At 42.9% G+C, this 20,210-nt stretch overlaps 1 protein-coding gene across 10 annotated transcripts in view; it reads right to left on the reverse strand.

Moving 5' to 3' along the window:
• Positions 1–20,210, reverse strand: part of RASAL2 (RAS protein activator like 2) — a 256,803-nt gene that overhangs the window by 106,901 nt on the left and 129,692 nt on the right. Inside the window, exon 1 of one of the 10 annotated variants that reach the window (XM_081194277.1) lies at positions 2,595–2,867. The exons of 8 other annotated variants lie outside the window; for them this stretch is intronic. Coding sequence is in view for 1 of the 2 variants with exons in the window: in XM_081194276.1 (XP_081050402.1) it covers positions 1,693–1,705 (13 nt within the window). In the remaining variant the exon portion in view is untranslated. Of the gene's footprint in view, positions 1–1,692; positions 1,987–2,594; positions 2,868–20,210 lie in introns of those variants that run through there. One more of the 10 variants, XM_081194276.1, reaches the window with a different exon arrangement.

Here is a 20,210-nt window from a genome sequence, read left to right on the forward strand (position 1 = left end):
TGCTCCATGATGCTTTAAAAACAAAAGTCAGGTATGTCCCTGCCCTGTAATCTAAAATGGGAGTGGGGAGGACTGAATTTCTTCAGGGATATCTTGGGGCCGTATATTGGCAGTGGTTAGGGATGGAGCCAAAAGCGGGTGGGTGGGGTCACACTTTCTTCTCTCGTCTGCCCCATTGACACCCATATGAAATTAGACCAAAGATCACATGCTGTCCTATGGCCACAGGCTATTCACCTGTGATTTAAAATTTGCTGAGAGAGAGGGTAATGGGGGTTGGGGAGGAAGATAGGAATGAGGATAAGGAAGGGAAGGGAAGAATGTGTGTTCAGTTGCGTGTGCTAGGGCTTCATTTCAGTAGGGGATGAGGACTAGGGAGATTACATTGGAAATATATGTTTTAGGGAGTAATCTGATGGACAGAAAAAAAGCATCAGCATCTGGGTGTTTGGGGAGGCAATTCTAAGCAAAGAGGGCATTTGGAGAGAAAGGGCAGAGAAGGAAATCTGATGGCTGAGTGACAGAGCCAGGGAGCAAAGGTCACCACCAGGCATGTACTGGAAAACTAGAGCCGAAAGATAAGTGGTGATTTTTGATACAGGGATGACCTTGTGTCAGGTGACCATCTCCCCCTTAACATTCCTTGCTCTCCAACTATTAGGAAGATAGCAAGCTCTACATTTATTTTTCACCCATAAAAATATATGAGCTTGATTCAGAAAATAGCAGCAATTTCAACACATAGCATGGGCAGCCATTTTGCCATTACCTTCAGAAACACCTTGATTAACTCTACAAATCTAGCATAAGTTGAATTAACTTTCTAGCACAAAATGCACAGAAAAATAAATTCTGATCTATCCGACAGGGACCAACCAGGTTGTATTTTAGAAGATCACAGTGCTTAACAGGAGACTTCATAACATGAACACAAACTATGAACAACTTGTTAAGTTTCCGGAACAGCTTTTATTTTTCCACTTTCACAGAAAAGCAGGAAGCTTTGCCTGGTACAATTTGACACTGATTACATGTTAATCATGCCAGCCGCGGGCTGCATATTTTAAACACAACTGCAAGTATTTCATATGTAAAAATAGTGATTTTTTTTTTTTACCCTTATATACCAGCCTCCATGAAGCTTTAAGCGAATAACTATTTTAAAAGGCCTGGAATAAGTAAACACACTATTTAATTACAGCAACTTCTTTCTGGAAACTCTCATGTGTTGTTAATGACGTATTGAAAAGAGAATAAAAGTTGTTTTCATACTGAACCAGCACTGTACCTTTCGTAGCTCGCTCATTCAACTTCCATATTTAGCAAATGTATAACATAAGCCACAATCCTATAAACACCTAAATGTAAGTCCCACTGAACTCCTGCTGATCTATTTGTGTGCAGATATGCATAGGATTGTGCTGCTGTTGCTACTTGTAAAACCAAGAGTAGGCTTTGGAAAGCGATATCAAAACACTTTCAGATTTCAAAAGGGAGCAGAAAAGGAGCAATGACTCTTCTCTTTTAACCTTTCACTTAGGATATGCAAGTCACTGATAAAAGGGTTAGGGTTTGATACAACGCAGATGGTATAGGAAAGCACCTATTTTTATGAAAGAAAAATGCAACATTCCCCGCCCCTCCAAAGGCTTTCTGGTATGCCCCTAAAGTTTTTGCTGATGGGAACCTTACCTGAAACCTGCATGCTGTGACCTTGCCGGTGCCTCAGTCATGGTCCTGCCGGCATGCCAGCCCCCGTCTAACAGCACCGCTTTCGGCAGCCACACTCCTTGTCTGTCCTCTGCCTTGGACAGTGTGGAATGAAGAAAAGCCAGGACGAAAACTGAGGCCAAGCTTCTCTATCCAGTTCCCTGGCTCCGGGCAGTCGAACAATAGCTACCCTTTCTCTTGCGCTCGTTCTCTCCCACGGCAGAGGAGAGTGCCGGAATCCCGTGTGTCTGTGTGTGTGAACCAAGGCAAACTAACAGGGACGGCCTTTTCATTTTCCTCTCCCCAAAGGGGTGTGCGCATGTGAGTAAGAGAAGGCGGCGTCCGGCAGCCAAAACATGAGCTAATGAAAGAGCAGCTCCCTTGAAACTGCCGCTCAACTACGGAGAAACTGCAGTCCGTGTAACACGATGCCATCTAATCCAATCTGAACGGAGTGGATACCAAAATGAGGAGCGCCAGACTTCTGGCAGGAAGGCAAACTCAATGACAAAAAGTTTTACGTGACACTGAGGCAAGTGGAGAACTATTCCCATCCGGCACTTTCCCCGCAACTCAGGGAAGCAAAGAACTCAAGTGAAGTGAAAGCACCCACTCTGCTTCTTGTCAGGTGTTGAACGGGAGCTTTTAAAAAGCAAGGGGAAGAAGTCAAGGAACAGGAGGGTGTTCTACTATCTTGCTGCTGCACATATGGGACAAAAACATCCTTTTTTTTTAATATGCTGAGAGAAGGGGGGTGGGGAATAAGGGCCTCTACACTCCAGTCTGTTGCTGCTAATGCACTACATTAAAGACATGACAATAGCATTGCAGAGAACAAAACATCAAGTCTGAACCATTTAAAACAACCCCACAACAATTCCCACCTGCCTATCCAGAGTTGCAGAGAGATACTGCGTAGAGGAAAGATCCCTTTGCCTGGCGCTGTAATTTAATCATGGGCTGAAGACAAGCTGAGCACACGCTTCCCACTGTCCTACTGGCAGCTCCTCCTGCACGTCTTCAAAACTAGGATATTCCTATTTTCTTCCTTCCTATTCAGCGGATACACGATCTCTCCTTCCTTGTGGTGCATGTCTCCACCCCACAGCGCAATGTAGATTTGTGATAAGCCTCTGTTCTTTTCCTACTTATGCAACAGCCCTTGTGCCCTCAGACTTCCCCCCCCCTCCCCTCTGCCAGAAGTCGGAACGGCAGCTTTGACGAGCCCACCCTCTGCTACTGCTCACAAGGAAAATCCCAGGGGAAAAGCCTCTGGACAAGTCTTGCAGAATGCATGCTGCTATGAAGCTAACCAAGCAGACATTTATAAGCTGGAAGTTACCTCCACCCCCTTCTCAAACGCTCATCAACACAAAACCAACCTGAAGCTTAATTATGGGCTCAGAGTGATTTCTGAATTCTAAAACCATCATTAGGGCAGCAGAAGCAGAAGTACATCTGCAGAGGCTGCTATACTGTGGAGATGGGACTGAATTTATACAACAGAGTATTGATGGGTGAATTCCTGTCACCTCAATTTGGAATTGGGTTCAGTTAATACAAACTGGTTTTTTTATTGTTTGTTTGTTGTGAATTTCCCTCCAAGCTCTTCAAATTTCAGAAACTCCAGTATGGTTCTGATGTCATCAGTGGGAGCATAATGAAACATAAATCAGGGGCGAAACTTGGCTTTTTTCCACGCAGGTCAAAGACCCAGTTTGGCACACCCCCCCCAAGCATTTGCATACACGCAGAAGCACAGGAATACACAGGGTTTGAGTGGCTCATTCTATTTGAAGGAGGAATCAGTGCAACTCAATTGTACATATTCATCTTTTTAATATTCATTTTGGCCCTTGACTATGCAGTAAAATGTTTGTTGTTAGCATACTCTTCAACCAACAGAAGTAGGTCCAATGGAAAGTAACATTTTCTTCACCTTGTGCTTCCCGTTCTGGGACCAAGTAATGAGACTTGATGGTTCTTTCTCTTTCCTTTCATCACTTCCACAATGTGGCATTGAATATATCAACTATTCTCTGAGCATCTCAGAAAACTTATAGTTCTGTTGCGAATGGCACATTTCCACAGAAAGAATGTCCGTTTACAAGATCTCTCTCGACACATTCGGCAGTAATTCCTATTTACGCTAAAGCATTAAATCTAACATTGTACAACTGAGAAATATTCTGCTTTTATGATGGAATACAAAATGGGATCCACATCCCATGCTTTCATTACTAAGGCTTTCCCAAAATGATGTTGCTGCCCACAATTAGGAATGAGTTAAACTCCAGCTTCATTTGTGTTTTCAGTGTTAATGGAACATATTTCTAGTAATCTGAGAGGCTCTAAACTTGTTTAACCTGCAAAGAACAGAAAGATTCCTGAAATACCACAGGAGCTTCCCAAAGTGATCCACCTCGGGGAAATGGCTTTCCACAAACCTAGTGATGACAGAAAACTGGGGTGGGTGAGAGACAAAAGCTTCACAGCTTCATTCCAGATATTGCAAAGCAAACAAGCTGATTTGGACAGGTTGGAAAAAATGTAGACTGCTGGTGAAATATTCAGTTCCCCCTGAAAACAAAAAACAAAACGCTGTTCTAAATAGTTAAATATAAAAGCTCCCTTGCAAACATATCATCTTTAATTTAAATAAAAATCTGTCACAGCAGCAACTGTGCAAAGCACCAAAGAGACTGTTATTTACAGATGATTTCAGAAAGAGCAAAGGAGGAATAATGTAGAGACAGGAGACATGTGACTAGTTTCTAGGTTCAGAAAGGGCAGCGACCTGCTTCCCAAGAACCCACCGTAGCTGAGACTAGAACTGATGGCAGTGTCACCAAGATGTACTGCGCCTGGAAAGGAAACTCACCAAAGACACCAGTGACAGCATCTGCAGCCAAAGAATTGGCTGGTTGGCTCAGATCAATACAGTGGTGCCCCGCAAGACGAACGCCTCGGAAGACGAAAAACTCGCTAGACGAAGGAGTTTTTCGTTTTCTTAGCCGCTTCGCAAGATGCATTTCCCTATGGGCTTGCTTCGCAAAACGAAGCTTGCCCCGCAAGCTCCGGGGATAGCGGGGAAGCGCAGCGCGTCTTCCCCGCTGTCCCCGGACCTCTTTTGAAGCAAGGGGCGGCAGGGAGAAGATCGCTTCTCCCCGTTGCCAGCCCCGCTCTCTCCCCGGACCCCTTTTGAACCAAGGGGCGGCAACGGGGAGAAGCGATTCTCCCCGCTGCCCCTTCCCTTGCTTTAAAACAGGTCCGGGGACAGAGGGGAAGGCGCGCGGCGCTTCCCCTCTGTCCCCGGACGGTCTCCATAGGAACGCATTGATTGATTTTCAATGCATTCCTATGCGAAACCGTGCTTCGCAAGACGAAAAACTTGCAAGAAGAAAAAACTTGCGGAACAAATTAATTTCGTCTTGCGAGGCACCACTGTAAATGAAACTCAGCCCAAACTGCCATCTACTGCTATATGAACCTCATTCTCCCTTGGAATTGTGAGGCTGAAATACCTTAGTGAAAGCAGAAGCCACAGTGTGCAGAATCCACACCTTGGCTTCCTCCCTTTCCTGACAATAGTGCACAACCCCTCTAGTCTCCGGCTCTTGTGAACTGTTTGGGGCTGCTCTCCTTTCTCCTCCTTTCTTCAGATTAATTTCTCCACCCAACGCCCTCAATGCGCTTTCTCAAGATCCTGCTTTTCAGACCACTGGCTATTTTGTCCCACTTTGCTATCCTGCAGCCAAACCACACCTCAAAACATTCTGCTCACTTTCTGTTATTCAGCATCTCCTGAACATGAATGCTCAGCCTTACGTTTCTTCAGAGCATCATTTATGACTAACCTTTGCTGCAGTTCCCTTTCTCCGTTCCCTCAAGCCTTGCTCTCCAACAGGTCTTTTCCCTGGGTTCCTCTTTATTAGCTCATTACACCCTTCTTTTGGCTTCCATTCCTCTGGACCAGGGGTGGGCAACCTAAGGCCCAGGGGTCAGATGCGGCCCAATTGCCTTTTCAATCCGGCCTGCGAACAGTCCGGGAATCAGCGTGTTTTTACATGAGTAGAACGTGTCCTTTTATTTAAAACACATTTCTGGGTTATTTGTGGGGCATAGAAATTCGTTCACCCCCCCCCCCCGAAATATAGTCCAGCCCACAAGGTCTGAGGGACAGTGGACCAGCCCACGGCTGAAAAAGGTTGCTGACCCCTGCTCTAGACTCTTGGCTGCACCGGGAAGGACCTCTTCCCAGTCCTTGGCTGCACCCAATGTGATGTTTTGATCGCAGCCAAAAATTCCCTTCCTCTAGAGAGTTGGGAGTGCACATTATGCTGCTCCCTAAAACTACAGAATATTCTGAGCTACCACATATTAGCTCAAGCAATCACAGCCAGAGGCTTCGCTGCTGCAAGCTCCGCTTAATTGGGCATTTCCCATAATTCCTAAATATTCCAACTGATCATATGGGGCATATATTAATAATTCCTCCAAGGCACTCCAGAGAACGTTTTATCCTTACACACACACACACACACAGCGGTTAGGTAGATTAGAATGGGATAGACTGACCTGCCTAAAGTAACCCAGTGACCCTTGTGGCCAATATCATGGGCATCATATGTAATTGTCTCTTAGGAGGAAGAGAATGTTCGACCTCAATTCACACAATTTCCAAGTCATGCTAGGAAGGCAAAACTTGGCACCATTAAGGTGTGCTGAGTGAACTTGACAGATTGACTGGGCCTTGGTTCCCACATCACTCCAGGCGCTGCTATCTGTCACCAAGCCTAATTGGCTGTGCCTGGCATTTAAACAGCATTCCAACAGCTAATGGCCAGCTACAAATGCCAGTAATTGCTCCTGCTATCTCAGGGATGGAGATCATCAAACCTGGTGTGTTCATGTTACATATTCCAGAGAAGAGGCTGTCACTCATGTTGGAGCATATCAAAGGCTCCAGCACTGCTGCTCAAAAATATCAGCCCTTCTAAATGCATAGAAACTTAGAAAACTGTCTTACACCAAGTCAGACTGTTGGCCCATCTGGTTCAGGACCATTAACCCTAATTGGCACCAGCTCTCTTGGGTTTCGGGACGCGGGTGGCGCTGTGGGTTAAACCACAGAGCCTAGGACTTGCCGATCAGAAGGTCGGCAGTTCGAATCCCCATGACGGGGTGAGCTCCCGTTGCTTGGTCCCTGCCCCTGCCAACCTAGCAGTTCAAAAGCACGTCAAGTGCAAGCAGATAAATAGGTACCACTCCGGCAGGAAGGTAAACGGCGTTTCCATGCGCTGCTCTGGTTCACCAGAAGAGGCTTTGTCATGCTGGCCACATGACCGGCTCCCTCGGCCAACAAAGCGAGATGAGCGCCGCAACCCCAGAGTCGGTCACGACTGGACCTAATGGTCAGGGGTCCCTTTACCTTTACCTTTACTCTTGGGTTTCAGGAAAAAGTCTTTCCCAGCCTTAACTGGAGATACTGGCGATCAAACCTGGGACCTTTGCATGCAAAGCATGCACACTACCACTTGAGCTACAGCTTTCCCCCATGTCTTTATACCTTGATATTTTACAGAAAACATTTATTCAACGTGTGCAGAGGAGGACAACTAAGATGATCAAGGGTCTACAAGCCAAGCCATATGGGCAGCTGTTGAACGAGCTGGGTGTGTTTAACCCAGTGATGGCCAAACTTGGCCCTCCAGCTGTTTTGGGACTACAGTTCCCATCATCCCTGACCACTGGTCCTGTTACCTAGGGATGATGGGAGTTGTAGTCCCAAAACAGCTGGAGGGCCAAGTTTGGCCATCACTGGCTTAGCCTAAAAAAGAGGAGACTGGGAGCAGATATGATAGTCATCTTCAAATATCTCTGTCACATGGAAGATGGAACAAGCTTGTTTTCTCCTGCTCTGAATGGCTTCAAGGTGATTCTGACTAAACTTCAGGAAGAACCTTTGACAGTGAAATGGTCTCCCTCGGGAGGTTGTGGACTCTCCTTCCTTGGAGGTTTTTAAGCAGAAGTTGGATGGCCATCTGTCATAGATGCTTTAGTTGAGATTCCTGCATCACAGGGGGTTGGAATAGATGACCCCCATGATCCCTTCCATTTCTATGATTCAAAGATTCCTCTTTGAAAAAGAACTCATCCTGACCCAAATAACATAATTGGAATTCTGCTTCTCAAAATCTGTATTCTCTTTTTCAGGACTGGTTCTGGTTTGATGGGGCCCTGGGCAAAGTGCCCTCTGGTGGGCACCCTCCTTTGTTGGTGGGTCCTCTTAGGCAATGGAACAGGCAGCAACAGCGCCACCATTTTTATATGTCCACCATTTTTATTTTCCCAGAATGCTCCACAGTGGCACCATTCTGGGGGCATTTTAGACCCAGATGGTACTTGTAATGCCAGACTTGGGTGGGTGGATTAAAAAGAGCCCGTGTACTGGCAGCTGCCCAAGGACACCTGCCCTGCTCCCCCCCCCCTCTAACGCAGTGGTGGATTCTTCCGATAACATATTTCAGGCTATAATTGGGAAAGCAGCAAACCAAATTATGTTCCAAGTGCTAAGACTTTTCGAAGCACTTGCAATGTGTGGGCAAATGCAATGTCATGAAAGCATTTTGGCTTACTCTGAGCTTCTTGGCCTGCTGTGCCAATTAGAAGACCACTGGGATAAATGTATGTGAAGTAATCTGAATATTCAGGAAGTGCACTATAAAAATCCTCAGTGTTATTAGGAGCAACACAGAGATCCTCTGAAGGAGTTTATGGTTATGATTTATTGACCTCATCACAAGATCTCCAGATATTTACTTCCGTGTAAGCTCTGGACAGTTATCCTTCAGCCAGCATTTCTGTGGAGAGGATGCAACATTTCCCCTGCAAGTGCAGGGCTTTGTCACTCAAAAAACCCCCAGCATCACCTGCTGACATCAGCAGTTGGAGAAGTGTGGAATATTATTACCATAATTGCATCCTGTCATTTCTCCAAAGAGCTCAGTTATGCTACTGTGGCCCCATAACAACCCTATGAAGGAAGTTACAACTGCTGAAGAGAACAACTATCCCATTCAGGCACAGAAGTACTTATGCAGCTCAAAATGGTGGTAGGCTCCCTTTGCTCACGGTTGGGGTTTTTTTTAAGGTCTTTGTGCTCTCTCTCATTCAAGTTCACTTCTCCCCTGTTTTGTTTTTAATCCAATTCATAAAGCTTTTGACAAGATTTGCAGCTGCTGGCACTGCAGCTTCCCAGACTAGAATAAAATGTGCATTTTAAAACATTTTATGAAATGTCCATCTATCCCAATCTCTTTGCAGCATCCGTGATATAGCTATAAAAGGTGAGCCTTAAGGACATAATCAAAGGTTATATATTACATTGGTTTGATGAAAGGAACCTATTTGCAGTTTTCTCTGCATATCCTACAGGCAGGGAAAGGTATAAACTTCCTTTGCTCTCTCTTGCTTGAAATACAGGGTACTTTGAAATGTGCCTTATTAAAAGTATGGTGGGCTACAGTGCATACCATGGTTCAAGAGTGCGAGATGGCTTTCCCAAGGCCTTGATCTGAGATTCACAGCTTTTTGTTAAGGTATCCCCAATGTGTAGAATGAAAAGAACCATAATTCCCATTTCCAATACATCCTGACCCCCAAGCCAACCTTGAAAGTAAGTCTGCAGAAGTTTTGAGACCATGAAATATTTTACTAGCCACTTGATTGCCAGTCATGGCTGGTGATGTGGCATGCTGAGAGTTATGGGGCAGGAGGAAGATGCCACTGCTGGGGTGGACGGGACAAGGGGGACACAATCCTCTTAGTTGATGGCACAGGAGGCAAAGGGATGCTGCCGCCTGGTTAAGAGCACCTTGAGCCTTCTGCAAACAAGGGGATTCTTCTCCCAACAGCTACCAGCAGCACTAGCACCAGTTTCCCTCCACGTGACGGCACTGGGACCTTCTACCCCAGTCCTGGAGGCAATTTTTGCTCAGCACAGCCAACCAAGCAAGAGCCCGTTTCCAATTGCATCCTAAGGTGTACCAAACAACACCTCTATCAACAATATAACTATTTCACACACCCCAACAGCATTTGACTCAATTTTTGGCTCAATTTAACTTTAAACATAAATTATTATCTTCATTTTGAAGCCCCTTCCCAGGTTAATTACTATACCAATACTTTATTTTGTTTTATTGGTACCATAAGAGGAAAATTTATTATTATTACTCATCTAAGCACAACCACAATGGCTGATTAGATATTTAGCAACGCCATGTTGAATGTTATCTGCTAACTCTGTTCTGTCCTGTTTCCCCTTTGTTTTTCTTTAAACCAATTCATGAACCAAGAACTCAAACATTTATGTTTCTTTTCAGGAATTGATGTCCCAAGTGAGCTGCTGATATAATCTATAGCAATCCATATTCTTGTACACATTCCAAATATAAAAAGAGTAATTGTCAAGGTAAAGGTATTTTAAAAAATAAAACTATCCTCTAATCATGGTGGAACAAGTTTCCAGCTCATGTTTAAGCTGTTTCATAATTAAGGACATGCTTGAGCTTTTATGTTTCCAAAGCATGTTAACCAAATCCTTAGGGATGCAGCAGGATCTCAAAATCCAATAAAAACCACCTTGCTTCAGTAACTTTTTAAAACGTCTAATGCTTAGAGGCGCTACAAAGATTAATTAGTGTGTGTCAGGATATCACTCAAGCCGCTGAGTAGGATTACCAAATATATGAACATACGAAACTGCTTTCCGCTGAGTGAACACCATGGGTCTAACTCTAACTAGCAGGGTTTTACATGCTCTCAGGTAGAGGCCTTTCTCAGCACTGCTACCTGAAACCTATTTAACTGGGAATGCTAATGAATGATCCTGGTACCTTCTGAATATGTGCCCTACCACTGAACTATGACCCACTCCATAAATAAAGACGGTTTAAGGCTGCAACTCCACTCACAATTGACCGTGAATGAATCTAACCGATGTCTGTAGGACTTAAAGGTAAAAGGTAAAGGGACCCCTGACCATTAGGTCCAGTCGTGACCGACTCTGGGGTTGCGGTGCTCATCTTGCTTTACTGGCCAAGGGAGCCGGCGTACAGCTGGTCATGTGGCCAGCATGACTAAGCCACTTCTGGCGAACCAGAGCAGTGCACGGAAACGCCGTTTACCTTCCCGCCAGAATTTATCTACTTGCACTTTGGTATTTATCTACTTGCACTTTGACATGCTTTCGAACTGCTAGGTTGGCAGGAGCAGGGACAGAGCAACGGGAGCTCACCCCATCGCGGGGATTCAAACCATCGACCTTCTGACCTTATCTACTTGCACTTTGACATGCTTTCGAACTGCTAGGTTGGCAGGAGCAGGGACAGAGCAACGGGAGCTCACCCCATCGCGGGGATTCAAACCACCGACCTTCTGATAAGCAAGTCCTAGACTCAGTGGTTTAACCCACAGCACCACCCGCATCCCCTGTAGGACTTACATCTGAGTAAAACTATGAAACCTATGCTGATGCTATGCTGAGTCAATTCATTATCACTGGGCAACAAAGGGTCTTCCACAAAAATCAAGCACATTCAATGATGCAGCCTTCCAATTGGTTGAGTTCAGGACAGATCACTGGAAGTCTGCAGACCACAATAGGGTCACAGTTTGGTTTTGCAACCCCTAATCAGCTAAAGGTGATCTTTACTTGCCACTGCACAGTGGCAATTTACAAGCCTGTTACATGGGTTTGTTTCCTAATATGAAGATAGCTAACATGTTCTGCCTTGCCTTCTCCAACTAAGGACTCAAATTGTTTGTCAAACTGTTTGTTTTAATTTTAGGCCGATTTAATCAACCTTATTTAAACCAGTGGCAGTTTAAACCACCTGAAAGTTCATAGGCAGTCAGATCCACCAGGTGGATCCATTCCCCTGCCTCGTCCACACTTTGCTAACATCCATCAATCAAAGGACTGTTTTGATTAGTCCCATTTGCCATTGGATCTTTTGGCTAAATCAATTAGATTTAATAAATGTGCATATTGCCAGGGCTGGGAAATGGATTCCTGTTTGAGGCACTGAAATATCAAGTAACTTACAGGTAAAGGTACTACTCATTGTTATAAGGTCATCTTTAATATTTTCTTATTCATTTCATACTACATACAATTGCCAAAAGACTCTTTAAAATAGAAGTGCACGATTGACTCTTGACCCATCAATTAAAATTTGCCCCTGATGTAATCAACTAGAACATCAGTTGATCAACCAATCAATTAAAATATTTAACCTTAGTTAAACTCAATTTAGTTAAACAGCGCACTTGGCTAATATGAAGATTTAAGAAGGAAATCTGAAAAACAAGGTCATCTGCATGAGACAGGATCTATTTTAGCAACAAGTATCTATTAAAATAAATCAGATGTAGGGCACTGCCTACTTTCATCAGCAAGGCATCAACTTGTTCTATCCCCGAATCTATGGGTAGGGAAATTAGGAGGGGTCGCTCTCTGGAAATGGGGTGTTAATCCTTTTGTCTTGCATTTACTTATGAGAAAAGGAACAAGCCACATGTTCAAATGACAAAAACTTAAAAACCTTTCTAAAGAGATTTATTTCGTGTGGGATGGCAAATGCTTTTCTAAGAATAAAAATGCAGGGATTATGGACCCAGTGTACTGAGAGTTAAGATTATGTGTCCATACTCCAGTTAATCCTTGCTCTACAGGGATTTACGTTTTAAACAGATAAATTTGTTCTAGGGCCAAACTTGGCATTAGGTGCACAGGACCTGGAGCAGTGATTCTTAATTTCAACTGCACAGATTTTAAAGGAAGAAAGTTATCCATCTCTATGTAATATAATATGGGGGTGGCAAGGACCTCAGAGGTTACACACACCGTTACAGATGCAAATCGGGGAACTGCTTGGAATACCCTGATTCCCATATGAAGCACCCCTGCTCAATTCCTCCTCACACTATTACTCAATGCTGTAATCTCTACTATACCTGTTGCATTTTGCAAGAGCCTCCCCTTCACTGATTTAAAAGTCAATGAAGTTTTGTTCTTTTGTTTAAAGATAAATGAAAAACTGTAACTGTTCTACAATACAGTATCATCAGTTTAATAAATAACAGTATATAAAACACCATACATATGACAGGTCAGACCTACTGCTGGCGTCCGGAAACAAGACCATTTACCTAGATGTTAAATTATAGTTTTAGAATTTCAGTATCTCATTTCAGATATTTGTGACTCAAGGCAAATTCACACAATACATTTAAAGCACATTCAACACACATTTAAAGCATGTGATTTTTCCCAAAGAATGCTGGGAATTGTAGTTTGTTTAAAGAGCTAGGAATTGTAGCTCTTTTAGGGAAAAGCAATAGTTCCCAGGATTCTTTCAAGGAAGACATGTGCTTTAAATGTATGATGCGTTCCATAGGCCACAACATTCTCAGCTTATGGCATAGATCTAAACCGAATACTTGAAAATTATCAATCACTCTCCCCCAGTAACTCTGAGAATTACAGTTTTTGGATAAAGTAGGGGTTCTCAGGATCATCCCTCAAGAGTTAACAAAAGCTAGAAGTTTTGTCTCTCCATGCTAACAAGAAATCAGAAAGGTAACATAGAAAAAACTAACTTGAATCGTCTGACTTATCAGGCACCTTAACCTACAGCTCCTACCTACCTTCCAAATAGACCCCCAATGTGAAAGATTGAGATAATTTGATAACTCCATCTGTTTCATTGGAACTGCTTCAAAAGTTTTCCCTTCTCCCATCCAAAATAGATGTATTCTGCTGACTTAACCCAACTGGTGCATTGCAGATTCTTTGAATAACTGAGGTTCACAGCTGATATCTCATCAGATAAAAAGGGCTCAATTCTGCTCAAGGAGAAGTCTGAGCCCTCCAACAGTCAATCATTTTAAGACTTAACTGCACTACACAACTAAAGAGGTTATTATCCTAGTGCACCAACACATAAAATCTATTATTCATCCATAGCATTAATAAGCAGTAAGTATTTATTATTAATCTCTCCTGGAATGAATAAGTAGAATAACTGAGTTTCAACTGTTCCAGCTGCACAGCACCTTGAACTTCAGAAATACTGGCGACTAATCTATTATTAGGCATCTTTTAGGTTACTGTTCTCTCGTCTAGTTTTTACCTGGAGATGCATGAACTGTTGGCTTCATTGGTGCAATCATCTCTCCAGCCAGGAGAGCTCAGCAGCAGCTTGCAGAAAGTGATTTTGGGCATACATTCCAAGACATAGGCACCGGAGTACTACTTAATCAGTCATTTTTTGTTGCTGTCTCTTCTTCCAAGAACTGAAAAGATTCTCGCCCTTAGCAGCCAGGCAGAATTTCTATATAGCTGACTGGTCACCTGACAGCAAAGCAAAGCAGTATGGATCTAGCAGCTCAGCAAGACAATGACTCAGTTTTATCCTCTCTCCCTTGGACAGCAAAATTCACAGAAATTGGATTTACATTCAGTGTGCAAAGACAGAAAGCAGCAGCTAAGATTTTTTATTTTTTTTTTAATAATAATTTTTATTGCTTTTTTTCCAAGGCCAGAATACATCGTCAGTAACACAACAAAAGCGGTTTTACAAAGAAAAGAAGAAATTATAAAAGAAAATTCATTTTTCAAATCAATTTTCATGATCAACCAGACTTCCCCACGTCCTCCATCCCCTGCTTTCTTTACAATAAAAATAAACAGCAAATTAATACCTTATTTCATATGTTTTTGTGTTTTCATTTAGTTATATAGTCTGCAATTTATGCTTTTATAAATCATAACTTAGTTTCCATCATTTACCAATCTCAGTACTGAAGCATGTTTTTCCCAAAAGCTTAGCAAATTCTCAACATTCATATAACTTGTAGTATTTTTGTAAATAGTCCTTAAATTTTTTCCAGTCCTCTTCCACTACTTCTTCTCCCAGGTCTCGGATTCTGCTTGTCATTTCAGCTAATTCCATATAGTCCATCAGCTGCGAATGCCATTCTTCCAGCGTGGGTAGCTCCTGTGCCTTCCAATATTTGGCTATAAGAATTCTTGCTGCTGTGGTTGCATATAAAAAGAAAGTTCTATCTTTCTTTGACACTCTCTGGCCCACAATGCCCAGGAGGAAGGCCTCTGGTTTCTTATGAAAGGTATACTTAAACACCTTTTTCAACTCATTATAAATCATTTCCCAAAAAGCCTTCACCCTCGGGCATGTCCACCAGAGATGAAAAAATGTCCCTTCAGCCTCCTTACATTTCCAACATTTATTATCAGACAAATGATATATCTTTGCAAGTTTGACTGGGGTCATGTACCACCTGTATACCATTTTCATAATGTTTTCTTTTAAGGCACTACATGCCGTGAATTTCATACCGGTGGTCCACAACCTTTCCCAGTCTTCAGACATAATGTTGTACCCAATGTCTTGTGCCCATTTTATCATAGCTGATTTAACTGTCTCATTTTGAGTGTTCCATTTAAGCAGCAAGTTATACATTCTTGAAAGCACTTTCGTCTTAGGTTCAAGTAGTTCTGTCTCTAATTTTGATTTTTCCACCTGGAAACCAATTTTTTTATCTTTTTTAAAGATCTCTAAGATTTGGGCATAATGAAACCAATCTCGCACCTTTCCTTTCAATTTTTCAAAACTCTGCAACCTCCAGGTATCACCATCTCTTTCTATTATCTCACAGTATTTTACCCAGCCACTCTCCATATTCCGTAGTTTTATGGCCTTAGCCTCCATTGGTGATAACCACCTCGGAGTCTTACTTTCAAGTAAGTCCTTATATTTAGTCCAGACAATGAATAGAGCTTTCCTGACAATATGGTTTTTAAACAGTTTATGAAGCTTTACCTTGTCGTACCACAAATATGCATGCCACCCAAAAGCATTACTATGCCCTTCCAGATCTAGGACATCAGTGTTTTCCAACAAAAACCAGTCCTTCATCCAGCAGAAGGATGCAGCTTCATAATACAATCTTAAGTCCGGCAGGGCAAACCCCCCTCTTTCCTTTGCATCTGTTAATATCTTAAATTTTATTCGGGGCTTTTTGCCCTGCCAGACAAACTTCGAAATATCCCTCTGCCACTTTCCAAAACATTCCACTCTGTCCACGATCTGGAGGGTTTGAAACAAAAACAACATTCTTGGCAATACATTCATCTTAACTGCTGCAATTCTTCCCGACAAGGAAAGTTTCAATCTTGACCAAGTTTCTAAGTCCTTTTTGATTTCCGACCAGCATTTTTCATAATTATCCTTAAATAAATTCAAATTTCTCCCAGTCAAGTTAACCCCCAGGTATTTCACTTTTGTAACCACATTTAATTCTGTTTCCTTCTGGAACCCGTCTATTTCTGAAGGTGTCAAGTTTTTTGCCAAAACCTTGGTTTTTTGTTTGTTCAACTTGAATCCCGCCACCCGACCAAACTCAGAAATTAGTTCTAAAGCTCTTTTTGTGCTGGCTTCTGGCTCCTGTAATGTCAAAACCAAATCATCTGCAAAGGCCTTCAATTTATATTGTTTTTCTCCGACCTGTATTCCTTCCACCAGCTGATCCCTCCTAATCAAATTCAGCAACACCTCCAGGACAGAAATAAATAACAAGGGTGATAGGGGGCACCCCTGTCGTGTCCCTTTTTCAATTTTAAACTCCTCTGTCACCACACTGTTTACTATCAATTTAACCTTTTGTTCTGAATAGATTGCTTCGATACCATTTTGAAACGCCCTTCCCACTCCCATCCCTTCCAAATTTTTCTTCATAAATTTCCAAGATATATTGTCAAAGGCCTTCTCCGCGTCTATAAAAATCAAAGCTGCTTTCGTATTCATATTTGTCTGTAGTAACTCTAAAACATCAATAATATTCCTAGTGTTATCAGACAAATGTCTACCAGGGAGAAAGCCTGCTTGGTCCTTATGAATTACTTCATTCAAAACTTTTTTCAGTCTGTTTGCTAAAATATCAGCAAAAATTTTGTAATCCACATTTAGGAGTGAGATGGGACGATAATTCTTAAGTTGAGTCTTTTCAGATTCCAATTTTGGTATCAGGGTGATGAATGCCTCTTTCCACGATTCTGGTGCCCCCTTCCCTTCCAAAATCTGATTACATACCTCCATTAGTGGCTGTATCAAATATTCCTTCAGTGTCTTATAGTATTTGGAGGTAAGTCCGTCTGGGCCTGGGGATTTGCCTGTTTGCATGTTCTGAATGGCACTTTCAATTTCCTGTTGTGTTATTTTATAGTTCAGGGCTGTTTGTTTGTCTTGTGTTAGCTTTTGAAGGCCATGACTTTTTAAGAAATTATTTATTTCAATCTCTGCTTGGGGTCCTTGGGTATAGAGTTTTTTAAAATATCTCTGGAAACACTTTCTAATCTCTTCTGGTTTCTGAATACATTCACCTTCGACCTCCAGATTGGTAACAAAGTTCAATTTTTGTCTCTTTTTCAGCTGCCATGCCAGCAGCTTCCCACATTTGTTTGCCGATTCAAATGATCTTTGTTTCATCTGTTTAATTTTCCATTCAATTTCTTGGTTTATCAATTTCGTATATTGTGTTTGGTAGAATTTTACTTCTCTTAAAACTTCTTTTGATTTTGGATTTAGTCTCAGCTTTTTCTCTCCATCTCTTATTTTGTCCAAAATCTTGTCCTTTTTACCATTCCAGAGTTTTTTCTTAATGGTGTTCTGTTGTATCAGGAACCCTCTCATAACAGCTTTACTCGCGTCCCAGATTATTTTCTTTTCCACCGAGGTATTCAAATTTATTTCAAAATAGTCTTTCAACGTTTTTTGGGCCTTCTTCACGATCTCCTGATCTCTAAACAAGTGGTCATTCATTCTCCATCTGAAGGATCCAGCTGGTGTGAGTCTCAAGTCCATTTTCAAAGCGTTATGGTCGGAGCAAGTTTTGGGGCAGATCTCTATTTTTCTTGTCTTAGGTGCTAGTCCTCTAGATATCCAGATTTGGTCGATTCTTGTCCAAGATAGGTGGGCCTCAGAAAAGAATGTTCCCTCCTTACCTAGAGGGTTCTTTGTCCTCCAGATGTCAATCAAGTCCATATTGTCTGTCAGTTCAAAAAAAGTCTTTGGAAAGCAGCAGCTAAGATTTTTTAGGTTGTAAGGAAAATGATCCATTAAACATCCTGAAAACAGAATGTGCCTTAATGTATAGGTTTAAAATACTACAATGTCATATCATGCCTCCCCCTTTTTAAATATGAGAGATCATGCCCATGTTCACGGATCATGTCTAGTTGTGTCCTCAAAGCGGTACAGCAACTCCTGAAGTTGGGATCTTTGTGACACATGTTTCTTTAAGCCCTTGTGCAAACTCATTTGATATTGACAAGCTGGAACATGTGCAGAGGAGGGCAACCAAGAAGATCAAGGTTCTGGAAACCAAGCTTTATGAGGAGCGGTTGAGGGAGTTGGATATGTTTAGCCTGGTAAAGAGGAGACTGAGAAGAGATATGATAGCCACCTTCAAATATCTAAAGGGCTATCACATGGGTAGGACCCAAACCAATGGCTTCAAATTACAAGAAATGAGACTCCAACTAACCAGGAAGACCTTTCTGACAGTAAGAGCCGTTCAGCAGTGGCACAGACTCAAACAAGAGGTGATGGACTCTCCTTCCTTGGATGTTTTAAGCAGAGGTTGGATAGCTGTCTGTCATGGATGATCTAGCTGAGATTCCTGCATTACAATTCCATGATTCTTCAACTGCAGTCTTAATTGCCTTGGTTTTTAATAAAATTGAATATGGATTTAATTGAGATTGCTAATAATTAATCATCAACACAACACTTGGTCTTATCAGTATTGGCCCTAGAAGCAGTTTCAAAAGCTGAAAACGGGCCTCTGTTGTTGAGAATGTCCACTGCCATCATGACACCCCCAGACAAACATATGCCTGCAGAAGCCTTCCCTAGAAACCACGGGGTCCCTTATCTCTACTGAATTTAAACTAGAATTCAGCATTTTTTTCTACAACCTGTGTTTTATACTGCATTCATCTAGGGAAACTTCAATACCAAGCACTATTCATAGGACGCTTTGCCACTTCCTCTCCTTCTGCAAATTTTTTTTAAAAATGTGCACAACAGCTAGTACCTCTATTCCAACAAGAAAGGTCTAGTATTGAGATGACCTTGACAGGAAGAGACACATTAAGTCCTAATATCTCATCTCCCACCCACCAAGCTTCCAGTTTACTACCAAGTACTAGCTTCATAACTTGTTTGCAATTCATTAGGATGAAATCACTTTAAGTCCAGGCAAGATAGACCATTGGGGGGAGAAGTGGCAAGCCCAGTGTCTCCCCCTCAGTACTCACTGCAGAATCCACCTCCTGAGGAAGCTCAGGAAGATACATGACTTATGCCAGCAGATCTGTACATTAAGAACATCCAGCTAAGTCCCAAACTTCAATCATACTCACATCAACATGAGGGACAACTGCTCCCTTATTCCAAGGGCATCCTTCTATAAAAAGGAAGTGACTTTTCAATTCTATGCTTGTGGGATGAGGGAGAAATGGCTTGTTCAATCAGCTTCCATGATTACATTCTCAAATTTTAGGGGTTCTCTTACAGTCAGGGCCAAAACAGGACATTTTGCCACTTGAGGCAAGACAGACCAGTCACTATTCACCTCTCTGCACACCAGCTCCTGCTTGTGAAGGCATTTCACTCTGAAGAAGAAAGGTCTCTTCCTCAGAGTGAAGACTTGAGAGTGCCTAGGAACTGCCACCTTTGCAGTGACAAACATTGGTCAGTTTTGCTATAATAAACTATGGAGCCATCAACAATGCAGGGAAGGATCCTTCGCTCTTGCTATGGCAGACAGATGGCGGCAACACTTCTAGAAGCCTAGTAACCTGTTGCTGCCTGGCGAGTAGCAGTGGAAGAGGCAGAAGGCAGCCCATCAGCTAGGTAGCCAGCTGGTCAAACAGAAGCAGGCTGGTCCTCAGGCAGAAGGAAATGGCAGGAAGGTAAAAGGAATGTGATCCACCACTGCTTTCCATCCATCGGCTAGGCAAGGCGTTACCTTTGTCTAATGGGTGCAGTGGCGTAGCGTGGGGGGTGCAGGGGGGGCCGGCCGCACCGGGCGCAACATCTGGGGGTTAGGGTTAGGGGGCACAAATCCACGGGTTAGGGGGCGCAAATGCACGGGTTAGGGGGCGCAAATTACTTGCCTTGCCCCGGGTGCTGACAACCCACGCTATGCCACTGAATGGGTGGGCCCATTCTGTTCATAGTCAGGTGAGGAATCTTCGTGACTGCCTCTAGGGTCCTTAAAGGTAAAGATAAAGGTAAAGGGACCCCTGACCAATAGGTAAGTCGCAGATGACTCTGGGGTTGCGGCGCTCATCTCGCTTTATTGGCCGAGGGAGTTGGCGTATAGCTTCCGAGTCATGTGGCCAGCAT

The sequence above is a fragment of the Podarcis bocagei genome (assembly GCF_964188305.1).
Source record: "Podarcis bocagei genome assembly, chromosome: 5".
In the NCBI taxonomy this organism is placed as follows: Eukaryota; Metazoa; Chordata; class Lepidosauria; order Squamata; family Lacertidae; genus Podarcis; species Podarcis bocagei.